This window comes from Phoca vitulina, unplaced genomic scaffold (genome assembly GCF_004348235.1).
Source record: "Phoca vitulina isolate PV1807 unplaced genomic scaffold, GSC_HSeal_1.0 scaffold54, whole genome shotgun sequence".
NCBI classification, from domain to species: domain Eukaryota; kingdom Metazoa; phylum Chordata; class Mammalia; order Carnivora; family Phocidae; genus Phoca; species Phoca vitulina.
This window is the reverse complement of record NW_022589757.1, coordinates 899,696-920,198: the sequence shown is the minus strand read 5'-3', so window position 1 is coordinate 920,198 and position 20,503 is coordinate 899,696. Positions and strand designations below refer to the sequence as shown.

Sequence of the window (20,503 nt, the reverse complement as noted above, 5' to 3'; positions counted from 1 at the left end):
GGTAGGTGAGTGTGGGAGAGTGTCTGTGTGCTGTGTGTTTGCAGGGTTGGGGCTGGGGGGGCAAAAATCTCAGTCCTCATCTTCTAAAAAACCTAAAAATCTGGAAATGGCCAAAATAGGCGTAATGTTTAGGGATACAGAGGTTAAAAGAAAAAGAAACCAGAAGATCTCTGAGCGCTTGCTCCCGAAGAACAGAGAAAAGGCCAAGAGGGCGGGGCTTTATGAACACATATCATAGGACTGTTGGACTCCTTAAACCACAGACTTGCGCAATTTTAATGAAAATAAGAACTGAAAGGAGATACTGATAATCCAAGCATAAGGCGAGAAAAGCATGTTGGTTACGGCGGTGGTGGGGGCTCCAGAGAGGGATGGACTGCAGTCCCCTCGAAGGAAGTGGATGGGAAAGCGGAGGAGGGAAGTCTGAGATGGCCAGGAGATCCAGGCTGGGCGAGTGGCATTCCATGAACAGAAATGAGGAATTGGAGAGGGAAAGTCCCTTGGGAACAATTGTTAGTTTTGAGGTGATAGTCCATCAGAACATGTGCTAAAGGCTGTTGGCAACATAACTGCAGTTACATCAGATATGTACTTGTATTTTCAGCTCCTGAAACTCTTCAAGATTCCATTTAAAAACACTTGTTTTCGGTATGAGTAATCTTTCACACACTTAGTTAATACGACTGCAGGTTAGCTCTAAGTATATAACTGAAGTCATAAACTTGGAAGCTTTTCATATAGAAGTGGGAAGAAAAACATCAAGCATGGTGCTCTGTGCTCAGTGAGTTTGTACTGAAACTGGTGTCAGACTTGGGCAGGAAATGGATCCACTGGGATCCTTGAAGCCTGTCTCCGTGACTACGGTCAAAAAATAATACATACCTTTCTACTTCCCTTTTCTGGTTCCTGGTAGGTAAAAGAAGCCTAGAAGCAGAATAACCCAAAAACTTGAAACCTTAACACTGTTGCCCTCCCAGAGTGATTTTCAACTTACTTCTTCACATGATTCTACTCTGCATCTTGCCCTTGAAGTTCAGACTCAGACTCAAAAACCATTTTCAGCACTTATTGCTATGTGCTGCCCCCCATGATAGATATGCACTCCCTCACTTAATCCTGACAGCAGCCTAGCAGCCTTGTCTTGCAGAGTCCTAGGTATTACTGTCCCTGTTGTACAGATAAGGAAGCTGAGGCTTGAGGTGTAAAATGACATGTCCAAGGTCACATGGCTAGCAGTGGCAAAGTTTGGACCAGAATGTGGTCTGGTTATTCGCTTCCACACCTTGAGTTCTTTGTGCTCTATCAGGCTACTTCCCAGATTTAGACATATGGGACATCAAAGAAAACCCCGTCTGCTCTTGCCAGGGACGGGTTTCTACAGGGGAGATGGCTTGTGTATTTATTTTCCCCAGCTGCCCTTTCACCTGAAAATGCCACTGGGTCTCGTGACCCTACCTTTATAGTTGCTTTTATGGTATTGGAACCATCACAGAAATCTAAAAGCTAATTGAACTGTGTATTTCTGTAGTGCCAGAAAGTCTGGTTTGTAAGAGTATGAAGCTTTTTATAAATGACTGTGTGCTAATGGTGCACAAATGCAAAAAGGCGTGAGAATGGCTTTGAAGAGCCAGAAATTTAATCTTAGGAGTGATGTATTTTGATCTATATTCAATGTGATGTATAGTAGAGAAATTCGATGCCATGCCACAGATTTCGCTAGAAGTTGATAAATGAAATGCTAGTGATTTCTGTTAGGTGTAACCCCGTGGTGTGCTGCTGGAGCTCGCTACCAGTAGCCCATGAGAACCGTATTTAGTGGCGTCCATCATGTCGGTAGCTTGAAGTTGGTTATGATGGAAGCATTGACAACACAGAAATGAGCGAACTCTACAAGTCAGGCCTCTCCCCAGTACTCGAGAGCCGGGTGTTGGGTGTGGGTTAGCACACTACTGGTCGTAGTATATGGAATTCTTGTTTTGTAAGTAAAACAGTGGTTAAATATTGACAATTTGATTTGGTTCCAGTTAGTATTGTCATACTGTTAGGTGGATGAGCTGATAAAAGACAAGCAGAATCTTGAAAATCAGTTTATCCTTTGCAAAGTCCTCAGAATAGAAAGTTAAGTATGGACTCAAGCTTTAGGTTAAACTAAAACTTTATGAAGAGGTGATTGAGTCCAGTTGTATATATTGCTTGTAGAAAAATGTTAGGGTTATAATATAAATTTTAAGCTAGGCAAATTTTTTCCTTTAAAAGCATGCTGTTTCCACTGTGGGATTTGGGAAAAACTGTTCCCTTTTTTTTTTTAATTTAAATTCAATTAATTAACATATATTGTATTATTAGTTTCAGAAGTAGGTTCAGTGAGTCATCGGTTGTATAAAACACCCAGTGCTCATTCCATCCCATGCCCTCCTTAATGCCCATCACTCAGTTACCTCATCTCCCCAACCCCCTCCAGCAACCCTCAGTTTGTTTCCTCTGATTAAGAGTCTTTTATGAAAAACCATTCCTTTTTGTTGCTAGATTATAGGTTTGACAAGTACAATATTGCTCTTCGCATCAGCAGCTAGCTGGAAAATGGAGGTAGGGATCTATAGATGGAACACCTTTCTTACTAGAGACTTAGTAAGAATGAAACTGTTTTAAAAGTGTGAAGTATTTATATGAAATATTCTAAATATGACAACAGTCAGTTTATGCAAGTATTTCTCAGTGAATACTTTCAGTTTTATGGTTGTTCTATTTATAAATGCTATATCCAAATAAAGATGTAAGTAAAAGATCCCAAAATGTTCAGAATCAAAGAGTTTTTCAATTTAAATATGCCTTAGAATGAATCCAGTAACTGATAAGCCTCAACTGGGACCAGATCCTAAATCTCTGGACCTCCACCATCCAGTGCCCTTTATCCTGTGCAGCACTTTGTATGTATTCCAAGTATCATTGCTCAACTCTTAGCACTTGGCCCTGCATTTTCTGAAATATCGAAAGGGAACCAAAAGTCAGTGTCCCATGAGGTACTTGGTAAAATACGAATGAGTCTCATGTGACTTGACACATTTTAACTTTTTGATTTAAAACACAAGTCATTCTTTCACCCGTGTTACACTTGTTATAGGCCCTCATAGTATTTTCTTCATTCTCTAGAGTTCTTACTTCTAAACTCTAATGAATCAGTGAAGTTGGCTTTGATTTAGAATAGAATAGGGAGAGAGGGGTTGTTATAAAACCAAAGAATGTCTCTGTTTGCTTTGCTTGCGATCAGTGACTTCAGAAATGTGTCCTGGGCCTACAGTCAGATTTCTTCTCAACTGGTGAGTGTAGTTCAGAGTTTTCTTAGTCTGATATCAAAGACTTAGCGTCGAGGTCTTGATTTGTTCCAAATTTGCCGTTTCATCCAAATGTTAATCTAATTTCCTGGTTTTTGTTTGTTTGTTTGTTTTTAACAGATAGCAGAGTCCTATTTCCAGGAGGAGGACTGTATCCTTTTCTTAATTACAGGAAGAAATTCATAAGTTCTCTACTGCCCATTTTTTAAAGTTGAGGTTCACATACAATAAAAATATATACATATATATATATATATATCTGTTGTTTTCAATGGGTTTTAACAGCTGTGTGCACCCATGTAACCACCTCAGAAAGCAAGGTGTAGACAGTTTCTGCCACTCCAGAAAATTCTCTAGAACCACCCAAATTTGGCCTTCCATGAAGAAGCCCCAATTTTACCACAATCTAAATATTTGTATATTTAGGAGGGCAGAAAAAAGCACATTGCTGAAAAATATAATTTAAAAATCCATTGGGTTTTCTTTCTTTTGAATTAAAACAGAAGTACAAGTCAAGTGATATTCATATATTAGAGCCTGGGGAGCATATTACACATAGTAAATCTCATGACCATCTTATTCTAGCTTTCAGCTGCAAAAGTAAGACTGAATTCTTCACTTGTAATAAACAGAACAAATGCTGTCAAGTGAAACTGCATATTAGCTTTTATACAGGAAACATTTCTTCCCTCAGTTTTCCAATTGCCCTTTGTAAAAATCGCTTCTCTTTTCCAGGGATGGCTCCATATAGACTCTCTAGAAAGAATGTGCCCTAACCATCTGTTTCCCCATTTGTGTGATTTCGACTCTGTCCTCACCTTGTTGACTTTGTTCTACATCTCCAAGCAGATTGAGGGAAACACAGTTATTATCCTGAACCCTGTCAAATCGACTGTGGTAACCATCTCAGACAATGGCAGCTCATGACTAAGTACGCAGGAGATCTAATTCTGGTGGAAGGGAAGCTAGAACTCTTTTTCTAACCAAATAATGAGCACAGTGTAGTGTAGTACAGACCATCCATATCCCGGGGGGGGGGGGGGGGGGGGGGGGGGGCCCTTCGTAGTGTGCACACCCATGCCTCAGAATCAGAGTTTCTAGAGATCAGACCCAGGAATGTGCATTTTTAGCAAGCTTTTCAGATCATTTTTATGTTCAGTGAAGTTTGAGAAACTTTGGTATACTTTATGTCATGGGCAGAGGAAAATGGAATTGCCCCCACTTCTCCCTGGCCTAGTTTATGATCCCCGGCGTATTTTGAAGACTACAGATGAGAGAGAGAGCTGAGCGTCCAAGTGATCATGGGAAGGGCAAAACACTAACCAGCATTTTTTCTCTTCCCCTCTTTCTGGGTCAACATTTAGAACATGGCCCAAAGGAAGGTAGACAGTTGGACAATTGACCATGACCTCATATGATGCTGAATGTGTGATACAGATGGAGAAGGCAGAAGTTTATAGGAAAATCTACAAAAGAGTGGAATCACATAATTACGAAAATGACTCTGGCCAGTTAATTAAGTTTTTAAAAAAGATCCATGTAATGTTGTGCTCTGTGCTTGTTTTGGCTTGCAAGCCTTTGGTCTTGTGGGAGAAAAGCATTCAGTGAGAAAAAAAGAAAAGAGTCAAGGTGAGTCGAAATCAGGAACACACACTTGAATAGAGGGTAATGTAGTTGCTTGACAGAAAGTGATTTAAGGAGAAGGGAAAAAAATGGAAAACATTTAGATTCCAGGATTCCATGTGGGTCCTGTTTCCAATTAAATTACTTTTAATTGGTTCTGCTAGAGATACACTGGCAAGCAGGCATTCCTTGAGCATTAAAACCCTCTTTTATTTATTTATTATTTTTTTAAGATTTTATTTATTCATTTGAGACACAGAGATACAGAGAGAGAGAGAGAGAGAGAAAGCATGAGCAGGGAGAGAGGCAGAGGGAGAGGAAGAAGCAGGCTCCTCACTGAGCCAGGAGCCCGATGTGGGGCTTGATCCCAGGACCCTGGGATCATGACCTGAGCTGAAGGCAGACGCTTAACCATCTGAGCCACCCAGGCACCCCTAAAACCCTCTTTTAGTTTCTGTTTGCTGATAGAACGGAACCCGAGTAGCTATGGCATCACATGCTCCATTAAAACTCCAAACCAAGAAACCCTAATTTAAAAGTATTTAGAGTCCTTTCATTTTTTTTGGTAAGCTGCAAATTTCCCAGTTTCGAGAAGACATTCTTCAAATATGAGGCTAAATGTAAAGAGTATGGATTTCTATTTTCCTCAATTTTTCTATTCAGATGAGAAAGCAATGAAATTCATTCAGCTTGAACGACTGTATCATGAGAAATTGCTCGCAAATCTCTCTGCCATTCAAGAAGAGTGGGGTAAGTACAGACTCACATAGGATGTGCAATTATCAGTAATCTAAAACATTCCTATCTAGAAATTTAACATATTTGACCTGGTTTTGTAAGTCAGGAAATAGATGTTTCAACAGTTAATGTTGCATAGAAAGTAGCAATTTTACCGCGAGTCTGTGTCATTGTGAGAAAATTTCTCTCTGTATTTTGCTCTTTGTATCAATGCCAAGAAAAGAACGCTGTTTGCATTTCTTCTGATCCTTTGGCATGCCCCACTGGCTAAAATTTAGTCTCTGGAATAATATTTACTCATATTGAAAAGTAGTCACTTAGCTTTTGCTAACTATGTTAACTTGGGTTGTATAAGATAATTTTGCATGGGGATCTTGATTGGTGGTGCCCGTTAACTACTTTTGCCCCCCTAAATATGTTTTGTAATAGCCAGTAATTAACAAATATTTTAAATTTAGAAACAAAATGGAAAACTGTACAACCACATACAGTTACATCTCTAAGGAATTCAGAAAGAGGATTTAATGGTGAAGATTTTGAACGGCTCACTAAGTTTTGCACAACACACCAAGAGTAAGTACATCAGTATTTGTGTAGAATGAGTTGAAATAGAGTATTGAAGAAGCATTGTAGCACTGAATATTTGAAATTCTTGATCCATTTTTTATTTGTTAATGTTTTCAGTTGGAGAAATTAAAACATAAAATGATTAGCTTTTATCTGATTAGCTTTTATCATAGTTTCTGAGAACTCAGTATAAGTTCAACTTTACGTTCATTCAAAGCACCTTCTAATCAGAAATTTTAAATTATAACTTTTAATTTTGATCTCTCTTTGGTTAAGAGATTAGGTGATGGAAATGGAAAAGAGTTGTGTATTAGGATTTTTTTATCGTAGTTGTTTGCCAGTGTTCGTATGTTATAGTGAAAACACATCTGTAAGATTTGTCTAACAGTGGGAAGCAGAAACAGTACAATATTTAACCAAAATACTGCAGAAGTAAAGCTACATTTACCAGATAATTTTAAATTGCTTGATTTGTATCAAAGATTGGGATTTTTAAAACTAAATCATAGTAATAATAAAGCACTTAAATATATTTTTTGAACTCATTATTCTAAGATTCAGAATTCTGAAGGTGAGGGAAAATTACAGTGTTTAAACTAGTGATATTTAAACTAGATTTCTGTATCGAATCTTCGATACAGACGCTTCAAGATTCCATCCTGTGGATAACTTTTTCTCCTTTTCCACCAGAATCACAAAGAGCAAACTAAAACTCTACTTGTCAGTAATGAAACAGACCCACGTAGTGGAGAGTTGCTTTAGGGTCTGATTATTTTGGAGACCAGCCTTTGAAGAATCTTTGTAGATTCAGAAATGATGGTCATTCAGCTCTCACAGTTTTCTGATTTTGATTTGAACCTTGGAAACAGTGTTTTTAGGGACTCTGCATTATAACCTAATTTCTTAGCATGTTAAATAGATTAACTTTCAACTTCATGGAGTTTTAAAATAATGGAATCTTTTACAATAGATAAAGGAGATTGTGTTCTTTCAAAATACTCAGTATAGACACTTTCTCTGCCTTTCCCATGGAATTAATCATTTTTTAATGTGTTGCAGATGTTTTAATTATTTGACAACAAATATTTATTTAATATAATATCGGCAAGGCATTTTTATGCTTCAAATTTGGATAATCCCCCCAAAAATTATTACTCCTAAATTTTTTATTATAAAAAATAATTTTTAATTCTTACAAACATTAAAGTGCAGAAGCTCAGTGAAGGTTTTATATACACATATATGTCTATGTAATTACGACTCTGACCAAGACACAGAGCAGTCCAGCCCCTCAGAATGCTCCCTCATGCATGTGCCAAGTCAGCACCTACTCCCCAAAATAACCACTGTCTAAGTTCTATAACAGTATATTTGCCTATTCTGTAATTCTTATAAACCTAATCATACAGAATGGAGATTTCTGTATTAACTGCTTTTGCCCATCATTATGCTGTCTGTGTTACATGTTGTTGCATGTAATGGTAATTTGCTCGGTTTTATTTCTGTGGATTCACTGTAGGACTGTGTAGCAATTTACTTGTCCATGATATTGTTAATAGACATTCAGATTGTTTCTGGTTTTTGAGTATTATGAATAAAATAGCTATAAATATTTTTGTGCATACCTTTTCTGTGGACATTCTGTTATCTTTGATATTCCCTAAAACATATAATATTTTAAAATTCTCTTTTTTGTTACCTGTTTCCATGGATAATGCCAATAAAATTATCTTCCATCATAACCTATTTCAGACTATAAAGACATAAACTGAAATTTTAAAAATGTGTGTGAAATACTCTTTACATTATTAGCAAAATGTTAACATTTTTTTTTCTGGGTCTCAGCATTTACAGCTTCTTTGGGTGTTTTCAGTAGTAATTGGCTAGCTAAGGAGCTAACACATGAGAGAGCTGCCCTTTGAACTGTGTGAACCAGTGGTAGCACTGGAAATGTTCTGTGCTAATATTAGAATCCAGAGAAGCTATATTTTATTTTTACAGCCATTTCAGTGACATTTGTTTGGAAGAATATAGCTGCTGTAATTTTTAAAAAATCTTTTTTTTTCTCTTTTTTTCTACAGTCCTCTTTTATCCAAACATAAGGTAAGAGACTGTCTCCTTGGAAATATTTTTGGGAAAAAATGTTAAGAGTCATATTTCTGTTGCATGGACTGTTTTAGGAAATAATGAAACCTTTCTCAAAGTATTTTAAGTTTTCTGATTTAACACAAATTTCCCCCAAAGTGGTTTTGTTTTGTTTTAACTTTTTAGGTAGCAGCTGTAGAAAAGCCTCTGGGAAGGAAATGCTTTACACAGTTAATAGTTTCTGAGGACCCGAGGGAAGGAGGAGCCACAGCCAAAGAGCCGGGTATGTTTTTACCTTAGAGAAGGACATAAGAGACGCCTGCCTCTTAAATTTTACAAGTGTTACAAGGACTATTTGTGCACTTACATTTTTTTTGCATATACCTTTCCTACCAGGCAAATTGCAAAGTGAGATTCTTTTTATATTGTGTAACCCTATTTTTAGAAAACTAGTAGTAGGAATTATAACATCTAAATTCTTATAAAAACATAAAGTTATTTCAGTGTTTTCAGTAGATATTTATATCTAACAGAATATGACAAAATTGTACAAAAATGCTCTGAAACAGAGTTGGTTTTGGTGTATGTTCAGATACCCTTTTCTGTTTAAAAACCAACAATTATTGTATGGACTTTCCCAGAAATTTGTGCTGTAAATCTAGATATTTAAGAGCTCTGTTTCTTGGTAATTTATCTATGGCAATTTATTCTCCTTCCCTTTTTTGTTAACTGACTTATGGTGTACTTTAATTTGCATGTATACATTTCTAAAGCATTTATGATACATTTTATACCACTTCTGTGTCTTATGCCAAAAGGTCAAAGATTTTTAGAAACTCTTTTTTACAGTACTAATGTATGTTCATTATAAAAACTTTAGAAAATAAAGTTAAATAAATACATTTCAGGGTGTTTGTTTTTCCTGATGTATGATTTTAGTACTGATTTATGTTCTAAGGCTTCATATCCCTGGGCCTGAGAGCCCTGATAGTAAACATGCACCATCAGGTGTTTTGCCTGAATTGCCCGAAGAGATACAATGATGGTGATGACGATCAATTTAATCTGCCTTTTTCTTTTTACAAAGCACCCTACCCGCCCCCCACACTACATCTTTAGCCCCTTTTCTTCTATGAGGCGAATTTGGGATTTTGCCTTAAGTCACTCCTACTATACTCTGTTCTTCCTGTCTCTTCTTCTCCTTTTCTTTCTTTTTTTTTTTTTTAAGAAATTGGATTTTTCATCTAAAACTAATGATGTAATGTATGGGGATTAACATAACAATAAAAAAATTAAAAAAAAAAAAGAAATTGGATTTTTCTCCAAATAAAATTTTATTCTATATTTTGCATTTTGAAATGCAAACTTCTTTTCCTACCTTTTACCCCTAATCTTAAAAAAAAAAATGTCCTACAAGTAAGTTTCTGATTTTTTTTTTTTTTTAGTATAGTTGATAGACAATGTTACATTAGTTTCAGTGCACAACATAGTGATTGGACATGTGTGTACATTATGCTGGGCTCCCCACAAGTGTAGCTGCCATCCTCATCATGCAATGCTATTACGGTATCACTGCCTGTATATTCCCTGTGCCGTACTTTTTATTCTTTTGACTTCTTCATTCTTGTATCTCCCACCCCCCTTAACTAACCATTTTGCCCATCCTCCCCACTCCCTCTTCTCTGACATCCATCAGTTCATTCTCCGCATTTATAGGTCTGATTCTGTGTTTTCTCTGTTTCTTCATTTGTTTTGTTTTTTAGATTCTACATGTGAGTGACATCCTGTGGTGTTTGTCTTTCTCAGGCTGACTTATTTTACTTGGCATAATACCTTCCAGGTCCATCCATGTTGTTGCAAAGGGCAAGATTTCATTCCTTTTTATGGCTGAGTAATATTCCAGTGTGTGTGTGTGTGTGTGTGTGTGTGTGTGTGTGTGTGTACCACATCTTTATTCATCTGTTGATGGACACTTGGGCTGCTTCCATATTTTGGCTATTGTAAATAATACTGCAATAAACATAGAAGTGCAGATCTTTTCAAATTAGTGTTTTTGTTTTCTTTGGGTAAATACCCAGGAGTGGAATTATTGGATAATATGGTAAATCTCTTTTTAATTCCTTGAGGAACCTCTATACTATATACCACAGCAGCTGACTCTTCTTTTCCAGTCCTTTTTATATTGGAAATCATAGTAAAATGAGCTTTATAAAGATCTAAAGAGGGAGAAATTCACAAAATAGCCACCCGGTTTGGGTGTGGCTCTGTCTTTGGGAACGGTGCTGTTATTGGCTCGTTGGTTTGACCGTGAGTGCTGGTTGCTGCGAGGCTCAGGCTCGGCACTACTTCTAGCCTTCTAGCTTGGCCTCTGCTGTGAGGTATGTGGTACAGATGAGGAAACTGAGCTACCACATGCAAGTCACTCGCTTGTGCTTTGATTCACAACTAGAACCTGGGTCTTCTGGTTTCGAACTAAATGCAGCATTCTTCTGCTGAGTAAGTTGTATGTATATTCAAGACTTTCCCAATGCAGACATCTCACTGACAACCATCTTATGGGGAAGGTAAATTCTGGGGAGAGAAATCTTGCCAAGTCTGGTAAAAGAGTATCTTTTAAAAAAGAATGTCAACTCTCTCAGAATTAGTTTCCTCAGATTGGTTATTTTCTGAATAGATGCATAGAAATGTAAGAATGTGAGAAAAAGAGAAGTACGAAAATAATCCTTTAAAGATTGGTATTAAATATATTGTTCTTGTTTTACCTCATATTCCTAATTTTTAACAACGTCAGACATGTAGTTCGATCTAGACTTTCCTTTCCCTATTCTTTCACTCCAAATTCCTTGGTCTTAAGCTCCTTCTATAATATGTAACTTGCCATTTTTTGTATAGTGGTTAGAGACATTGTTTCTAGAGCCAGACTGGTCTGGTTTGAATCCTGTCTCCACCATGTAAAACTGTGTAATGTTAGGCAAGTTGCCTAACTTCTCTGGGCCTCTTTCCTCAGCTCCCCAATGTGGACACTAATAGTACTTACCTTATGAGATTCTTATGAGGATTAAACTAGTCATTTCATGTTAAAAGTTCAGAACAGTACCTGGCAGGAGGGAAGAACTCAGTATGCTCACCGCTTTTTCTCCTCCTTCTCCCCATGCTATCGCTGGCCCTGCTAATACTGTTCTGTTAATGTTCTCTATATATTATTCATTACTGCTTTTATAATCAGCCTACCATTATAACTCTTCAAGTAATTTACAGAGTATTTTATATTTTCAGAACACCTTTATATATATTGTTTCATCTCTTCCTCTTAACAACCAATATAAATTAGGCTGAATCATTTTTAAGAAATTCCAGGAAGTGACTTATCCAGGAATAGAATTCATTAGAACTCAAAGCCAGACCCCTAGTTTTCTGACCCTGAAGTCCATGCATTTTTATTAATTTATGTTTTTCTTAATTTTTATCAGGTAATATTTTATATGTAAAGAATATTACATGTTACCAAAAACATTATAACAAACGATAACAAAATGAAGATATGTAAGCCTAATGCCCAACTAAAGCAACTAAAGACTAAGTTATTGTCGGTTTTGTTACAACTATCTTTGTGATCCTGTTTGGTCCATCTCCTGCTTTCCCCCCACCCCTGAGAAAACCATCATCCTGAGTTTTATACTTCTCTTTCCTTTCCCATTTTTTATATTTTAAAAGATTTTTATTTATTTTGAAAGAGAGAGAATGTGTGAGCACGCAAGTGGGAGAAGGGGAAGAGGGCGAGGGAGAGAGAGAATCTCAAGCAGACTCCACACTGAGCATGGAGCCCAACTTGGGGCTCGATCTCATGACCTTGAGATCATGACCTGAGCCTAAATCAAGAGTCAGACCCTTAACCACCTGAACCACCCAGGCGTACCTCCCTTCCTATTTTTTTTATCTTTATTGAGGTACAATTTCCATGCAATGTAATATACCCATTTTAAGTGTGTAATTTGAGGAGTTTCGACATCTGTATACACTCATGTAACTACTGTCCCAATCACGATGTAGCACATCTTCATCATGCCAAAATCTTCCTCCCAAGTCTCTTTATAATCAGTCCCTCCCACTTCCAGGCCCAAGCATCCCAGTGCTTCCTGTTACTATTGATGAGTTTTCTCTGCTTTGGAATTTAACATAAATAGAATTTCTCAGTGTACTGTTTTTCAGAGTCACCCATATTGTTATATGTATGATTAGTTCATTTCTTTTCATTGCTGAGGGGTATTCCACTCTTTGTACCACAATTTGTTTATCCATTCACCTGTTGATAGACATTTGGGTTGTGTTCAGGTTGGGATATCATGAATAAAACTTCTAATTTAAAAAAAAAATTTTTTTTTTTTTTTAAAGATTTTGTTTATTTGCGAGAGAGTGAGAGAGAGAGCATGAGGGGGGGAGGGTCAGAGGGAGAAGCAGACTCCTCGCAGAGCAGGGAGCCCGATGTGGGACTGGATCCTGGGACTCCAGGATCATGACCTGAGCCGAAGGCAGTCGCTTAACCACCTGAGCCACTCAGGCGCCCTTAATTTTTAAAAATTTTTTAAAAGATTTTATTTATTTATTTGAGAGAGAGCAAGCATGAATGGGGGAGGGGATGAATAGAACTTCTGGGAAATCTTTCTGTGGATATATGTTCTCATTTCTCTTGGGTAAAGAATTGGGGGTGGAATCGCTGGTCATAGGGAAGGTACGTTTTTAATTTTATAAGAAACTGCCAGGCTGTTCTCCTGTATAGTTGCACCGTTTTATACCCACCAGCGGCGTGTGAAGATTCCCATTGCTCCACATCCTTGCTGGCATTTACTGTTGTCAGTCTTTTTTTAGTTTAGTCATTTTAGGGGACATGAATACCACTGTGGTTTTAACTTGCTTTTCCCTGATGACTGGGTATGAACATTTTTAGTTTTGAATTCACCTCTGCAGAAGCTGTACGTTACCAACATTTCATACTTAAAGTATTTTTTTTTCAGGGTACTGTGAAAATTTCTTCTTTAGTCCTGATGCCACTCAAATGTTTGTACTTAATGTTAATTAATGAGATACTCAGAAACTATAAGACATGTTAATTGATGAATGATTTAGTCTTACCTCATGAAGTGTGTGGGGTATTTTAACATAAAGAGGACTCATGAGAGGGGCGCCTGGCTGGCTCAGTCGGATGAGCATGTGACTCTTGATCTCAGGATTGTGAGTTTGAGTCCCGAGTTGAGTGTAGAGATTACTAAAAAAAAAAATAAAACTTTAAAAAAAGAGAGAGAGGACTCATGGAGGAATGGGAGATGAAAGAGTAACTCACAGACAGAGACATTTCTGTAGATTATGTGTTAGAACTTAGGTTAAGTCTAATGCTCCTTTTAGAACTCCCTCTTTAACTCAGTGTGTAGTAAGCATCTGTCATGCACTCAGCCATTATTCCATTTTTTTTCATCAGAGTAGAGTTTTTGTTAGTAGGTATGAAGTGAATGCAGTAGGGAGTAACAGACTCACTCACTAGATCTTTGGGTTCAGGAGCACTGATTAACAGAAATTCATGCTAATATTAACAGAAACATTAACAATATTAAGTTTTATACTAGAATGCATACTTGTCAAAAATTCAGAAAATATTTTTGATTAATCAGAGTGGATCAGACGTTTAACTTCACTTTTTCTTAGAACATTACTGAAATGTCAGAAAGGTATTCTTTTTTTATGGGTTTTATTTGTTTTTAAAGATTTTATTTGAGAGAGAGAGCGCACGCGCACGCGCACACTTCTCGGGGAAGGGGCAGAGGGAGAGGGAGAAGCAGGCTCCCTGACTAGCAGGGAGCGCAATGCCAGACTCTATCCCAGGACCCTGAGATCATGACCTGAGTCGAAGGCAGATGCTTAACCGACTAAGCCACCCATTTTTTTAAAAGATTTTTTTATTTATTTGAGAGAGAAGGAGAGAGAGCACTAGTATAAGCAGGGGGAGGTGCAGAGGAAGAAGCAGACTCCCACTGAGCAGGGAGCCTGATATGGGACTTGATCCCAGGACCCTGACATCATGACCTGAGCCAAAGTCAGAGCCTTAACTGACTAGCCACCCAGATGCCCCCAGAAATTCATCCTTAAAGGCAGAAACCCACAGCCACAGAATGGGTGAGGAAGCAGCAGCAGATGAGACATCCAGAAAGTTCCAGAAGCTGAAAAGCAGGTGGATGGGTGGCAACTGGCTTATTACACCAGAGAAAGCAGAAAGCTGAGTGTCTACAGGAACAATGTTGAGTCCTGCCTGGGAAGGTTTGGGAATGGGAAGCACGGAGGTGCCTCTAATGTCAAGCATTCAGGGTTGGACTGGCAACGGGAGGTTGGGCTGAAAGCCTATAGAAGAAACACTTCGACGTTTATAAGCCCTTTCTGCCAAGCGGGAGGCTGACACTTATTTCCTAGAGCACCTGAGCTAGAGGAAATGTGGACGTGGATCAGGCACAACTCAAGGAAGGGGTATTAGGTAGAAAATGAGGATTGAGTGAAAATCTTACCACCTGAATGGCAAGAGCCTTAGCCTGCTTTCTGCAGCTAGCATCTAGAACTGTGGCGGCTGGTCTCCTGCTTCCTCTCTGGGAAACTGGCTACTCGTCCAGGAGATAAAACCTCCACATACTCATATTAAAGGCCTCCCAGCAAATGGCCCAAGCCCTCTTCATCCTACACTGAGGACTGACCACTCCTGAAGACTTGCCTTTAGCCACAGAGCTGCTTGTTGCCTCATTTAAGAAAGCCTCAGATAGGAAAGACGGAAACCAGATCAGTCAGTCAAACCCAAAGAAGCTCAAAGGAAATAAAATGGAGAGAACAGATGAAAACTTTAAAAAAATGAACAGTGTCACAGGTTAGAGAGGATATTGTATATATGAAAACAAGAATAAGGGGCGCCTGGATGGCTCAGTTGGTTAGGTGGCTGCCTTTGGCTTGGGTCATGGTCCCAGGGTCCTGGGGTTGAGCCCCACATCGGGTTCCTTGCTCAGCGGGGAGCCTGCTTCTCCCTCTCCCACTGCCCCTCCTTGTGCTTGCCTACCTCTCAATCTCTGTGTGCCAAATAAATAAATAAAATATTAAAAAAAAAAAAGCTGTTTGCTTGTTTTTATTTTTTAAGATTTTATTTATTTATTTGACAGAGAGAGAGTACAAGCAGGGGGAGAAGCAGGCAGAGGGAGAAGCAGACTCCCGCAGAGTGGAGAGCCCGACGGAGGGCTTGATCCCAGGACCCTGGGATCATGACCTGAGCCAAAGGCAGATGCTTAACGACTGAGCTACCCAGGTGTCCCAAAGATTTTTTTTTTAACATTTATTAGAGCATGAGCTGGGGGGGGTGGGGGTGGGCAGAGGGGGAGAGAGAGAAGCAGGCTCCCGCTGAGCTGGGAGCCTGGCACGGGGCTCGATCCCAGGACCCTGAGATCATGACCTGAGCCGAAGGCAGACACGTAACCAACTGGAGCCACCCAGGTGCCCCAGCAAGGATTTTTTTTTTTAAATGAAGGAATGAGGCAGTTTTATCAACAGCATGCAAAATAAAGTGGAAATGAGAAAGGAAAATGTATCCTAGTACACAGTGTGGGTCAGTTGTGAAAAATATTTACAAAGCCATAGCAGGGTAAACGTGAATATTAATTTGCCCCAGAATCCTGTTGAATTGTAGTGGGAAGCTAGAGGAGGGGAAATAATATATCATTGGGGGGAAGGAATAGCAAGAACTGAGAGAACTAATCCTCTTCTTCCACAATAGGTAGTCTTTAAAACTGAAAAATCCATAAAAATAACAGTATAAATATTATTTTCAATGGAGGGTAAATATGAAAGGAAGTATAGAAAACCAATAAAGTTCAGAAAAATATCTTTCAACCTTTGAAAAATGATTTTTCAACGATAACGAAGACTAAATTACGTATTCATATTCTTAACATGTTATGAACAATCTCTGTTAGTTTCTATAGGTAAAGGGTTATTGACTGCATAGAGTATTTCCTCTCTAAATACACTATTAATCCAAGCAGATGCAATTTGCACTGGAGAGGTTTCAAATTTTGTTGTGTCACACGTATTAATTCACCTATGTCCTTTCTTTTCCCTCCTATGCCAAGTGTTGTTTTGAACCTTAAAACAACTTGTTTTTCTTGTCTTCAGAGAGTGGAAGTTGTCTTGGCCCCGAGCCAAGGGGAGAAAGCCAGCGTCAAGAGAGAAGCCAGGAGAGCAGCCCGGGCTGTCACCCGATGGACAGGCAGGCCGAGCCCCCGAGCCTGCTGGTAACTGCGGGGAAGCGCCACACGGAGGAGCCGCTGTGCGGCGCGGCGGCCGCGCGGGAGCTGCACGCCCCGCCCTGGCCCTCGGCCGGGAGCCGCTCGGAGGACGCCTGTGAGGATGACAGCCGCCCGCAGCGGCCTCAGACGGAGTCCTGCCGCGATGTGGCCGCAGCCGAAGGCCCCGCCGCAGCCCCCGCCGCAGCCCCCGCGGCGTTGCTCCCCAGCGAGTCCATGCTAGAGCCGTTGACCTCACCCGGCTCTGACCTCTTAGCTCCGGCGCCCGCCTCCGAGGGACAGTATTCCCGGACTCAAAGAAAGGGACTCCGTTTGCCACTTAAGGATGCTTCTGAGGCGTTGCCCACGGACCGCCTTGAGAACAGGGACTTCAGTGAGCTGCAGCAACCTGATCTCACAGACAGCGATGGAAAATCACCACGCGGGCCGCCGGACCCAGAGCGCTCCGAGAGGGCACTTCGTGAGAGTAATCAAGTGTCTGACTTAAGTGCGGCGCGTCCAGAGGTGTGTATGGCCCCCGAGGAGAGGGGGGGTGAGGACAAGCACGTCAGTAAAGAGACGGAAGACTATTTGAACAGCCTGTTGGAAGGATGCTTAAAAGAGACTGAAGACTCCCTGTCATGTGAAGACAACCAGGAGGAAGACTCGGACCTTCTTCCAGATCTTTCTCCTGAAGAAGCCTCCTACAGTCTGCAGGAGGATCTGCCTTCCGACGAGAACTGTCTTTCTCTTGATGATCTCGCAAAAAGGATAGAGATTGCAGAGGTAAGTATGGGATTTAACAGAAGTGCAATTAAAAGTAAAATGAAATTTTAAAAGCACATCTCTACTAAATAGTGCCTTGTTTTTGTAAATTTTCCCCGGTTTCCAGCATGAGGGGGAAATCTATTTAACTTAAACTTCTAATAATTAGTAGTTTTATTTTTCATATTGAATAGGAAATGAATAAGATTGAATAAGATGGCTTTTGGTCATGATGTTTATACTTCAGGAACTTTTATTGCATGCCTCCGGGGACAGTAAGTGTTATGAACACTGTTTTTTATACTGCTGTGACTTTTATTTGACAGTTCTGGCAATTATGATCAAGACAAGATTAGTTACATTCTTATAAGGAAATCTCATTTTTTTCCCTCATAATACTCTTATGATTATTAATATATTTTTAATTCTTTAAAACAGTACAACAGAACAAAGGAAACATTTTAAAATACAGTAGGACAAGGAGATACTGGGTGGATTTTTAAGTCATTAAGTTGTACGTTGTGAATCTTCTCTTTCTTGTAGTATTAATTTGTAAGCTGTAGGTTTGAACAAACTTCATACTTACTGCTTGACTAAGTCAAATGTTATACATAATCCAAAGTTTCTCCGAACAGTAATGAAGATGGTCAAAACAAAAAATGACAGAGAGGATCAAGATGACCATTCTCCTTTGTTTGATAATAAAATTTTTTAAAGTTAAGGGAAAAAAAGGGGCACCTGGGTGGCTCCGTTGTTTAAGTTGTCTGCCTTCAGCTCAGGTCCTGATCCCGGGGTGCTGGGATCGAGTCCTGAGTAGGGAGCCTGCTTCTCCCTCTCCCTCCGCCGCTCCCCCTGCTTGTGCTCTCTTTCTCTCAAATAAATAAATAAAAATCTTAAAAAAAAAAAAAGTTAAGGGAAAAAAAAAGCCATATGCAAACTGTAGCCCCCTGGGAAGGTGGCCTTGTATAGTGGAAAGAGGTCTTAGTCTGAGGTCACATACGGACCCACCAGCTAGCAGCCCTACAGAGTTCCTGCTGACCTCTCCACGTTGCTGTTTCCTCCCCTGAAAATTAGGATACCAGCTACTCTTCCTGTTTTTCATCTTACAGTTTTTTCCAAGTCAGCTTTTAAGTCCCATTTATAGCCATTGTTTTCTAATTCTGCATCATCATTGGGGGTGGGGGGGTGGGGGAGGAACAAACTTCGAGTAGAAACTGGAAAAGCAACAGAGCCAAAGTAGGCACCAGAGTGCCCGGGAAGGCGGAGCGCTGTGGGAGCTTGCTCACTTCATCGGTGTGAGGTCACTGGCTCCCTGCATTGCCACCTCTCGTCAGCTCCCCAGCAACTAGTCTTCATTTTGTCTTGACAAAGTTGGATAGAATAGTAAAGCACTTGATCCGGTATTCATTCATTTGTTTATTTTAACCAGATTTTTATTACCACTTACAAGTCAGCCCTCTATAAACTATGATTTTTTTCTTCCTAATTTTCTCTTGAAATTGTTTCATATGCTTAATGAGTGCAGAGTTTCTGTCTGGTGAATGGAAATTTTAGAAGTTGCTACTGGTAGTGGTGGCACGACGCTATGAATGTAACTAATGCCACTCAGTTGTTAAAATTGCAATTCTATGGTAGACGTATCTTACCACAATTTTTTCTTAAAGTTAAAAAAAATTAAATAGAGGGCACCTGGCTGGCTCAGTCGGTGGGGCAGGTAACTCTTGCTCTTGGGGTCGTGAGTTCAAGCCCTACCTTAGGTGTAGAGATTACTTAAAAATAAAAAAAAATATTTGAAAGAAAAGTGTTTTCATTTTAAAAAAATTAAACAGAGCCAGTAGTAAAGCACTGGACCCAGCCTTCCTTCCCTTGTTTATTTTCACCAGGCCTCTGATACAGGGAACCATCGAAACAGAAGTCATACCTGGATTCAAATCTAGCTGTAATACCACAAGGTCAGCCTTCTCTGACCACCGCTTTTCACACCAATAATCAAGTTGACCATCTGGGGAAAAGACAGAAGGTCTAATTTTACCTTTTTAGGTATAAACAGTGAAAAAGGGTCAGAGCTCCCCTACTGCATCTCCCTGCTTTGCAGAACACTTACGGTGGGGGTTTGCTGTTGAACTCACGTTGTATTACAACCAAGCGGAGTGTTCCTTCCTCAGCCTCATAACGTCAGTTTTCCCTACTGGATAATACCTAGCAGGTGGTGGAAACTATTCACATTTTTAAAGTTGTCTTTCCTGTGAAGTTATTTTTTTATGTGTGATGGTTCCCTTTCCTAAAATTCTATTGATCTGTTAAGTTGTGCTGTTTTAAGAACCTCAAAAGCTACATATAATTAACAAAACTAATTTGCATTCCTGTGATAATGCTGAACAGACTGTTTCCGAATATTTCCTTCTCCATTCTGAGGAGGATACATCAATAAATTCTGCCTTACCCTGTTAGGAAAAGAGTTTTTAAAATTTCAAAACTTGAAAAAAAAATAAAAATAAAAAAATAAAATTTCAAAACTTGGGGTGCCTGGGTGGCTCAGTCAGTTAAAAGTCTGCCTTCGGTTCAGGTCATGATCCCAGGGTCCTGGGATCGAGCCCCGCATCGGGCTCTCTGCTCAGCGGGAAGCCTGCTTCTCTCTCTCCCTCTCCCTGCTGCTCTGCCTACTTGTGCTCTCTCTCTCTCTGTCAAATAAATTAAAAAATCTTTAAAACAAACAGAAAAGAATAGAATTTCAAAACTAAAAAATCACTAATGCTTACAATTTCCTTAATACCTTAAGAGTGAAGTTTTGGGCCAAGTAAAATGTCCAGGTGATAGTGGGTTTGCTTATAAGTGCAAACTTCTTCTTCTTTTTAATTAATTTATTAATGTGAGAGAGAGCACGAGAGGGGGGGAGGGTAGGAGAGGGAGAAGCAGACTCCTGGCTGAGCAGGGAGCCCAACATGGGCCTCGATCCGAGGACCCGAGTCACCCAGGCACCCCCCCCAAACTTCTTTTAAATCCAAACACCGTTGCATGCTCTCAGCAGAATTCTCCTAAGGCTATCTCCCATCAAGTGCTGAGGATACAGCGAGGAATCAGATGAACTTCTGA

The 20,503-nt window shown here is 39.6% G+C and overlaps 1 protein-coding gene across 1 annotated transcript in view; it reads left to right on the top strand.

The window, feature by feature from the left end:
* The window catches only part of CNST (consortin, connexin sorting protein), a 112,864-nt gene that overhangs the window by 74,348 nt on the left and 18,013 nt on the right, over positions 1 to 20,503 (top strand). Inside the window, exons 4-9 of the mRNA XM_032389338.1 lie at positions 3,453 to 3,483; positions 5,619 to 5,705; positions 6,152 to 6,266; positions 8,342 to 8,363; positions 8,532 to 8,628; positions 16,536 to 17,431. Of these exons, the coding sequence (XP_032245229.1) occupies positions 3,453 to 3,483; positions 5,619 to 5,705; positions 6,152 to 6,266; positions 8,342 to 8,363; positions 8,532 to 8,628; positions 16,536 to 17,431 (1,248 nt within the window). The remainder of the gene's footprint in view (positions 1 to 3,452; positions 3,484 to 5,618; positions 5,706 to 6,151; positions 6,267 to 8,341; positions 8,364 to 8,531; positions 8,629 to 16,535; positions 17,432 to 20,503) is intronic.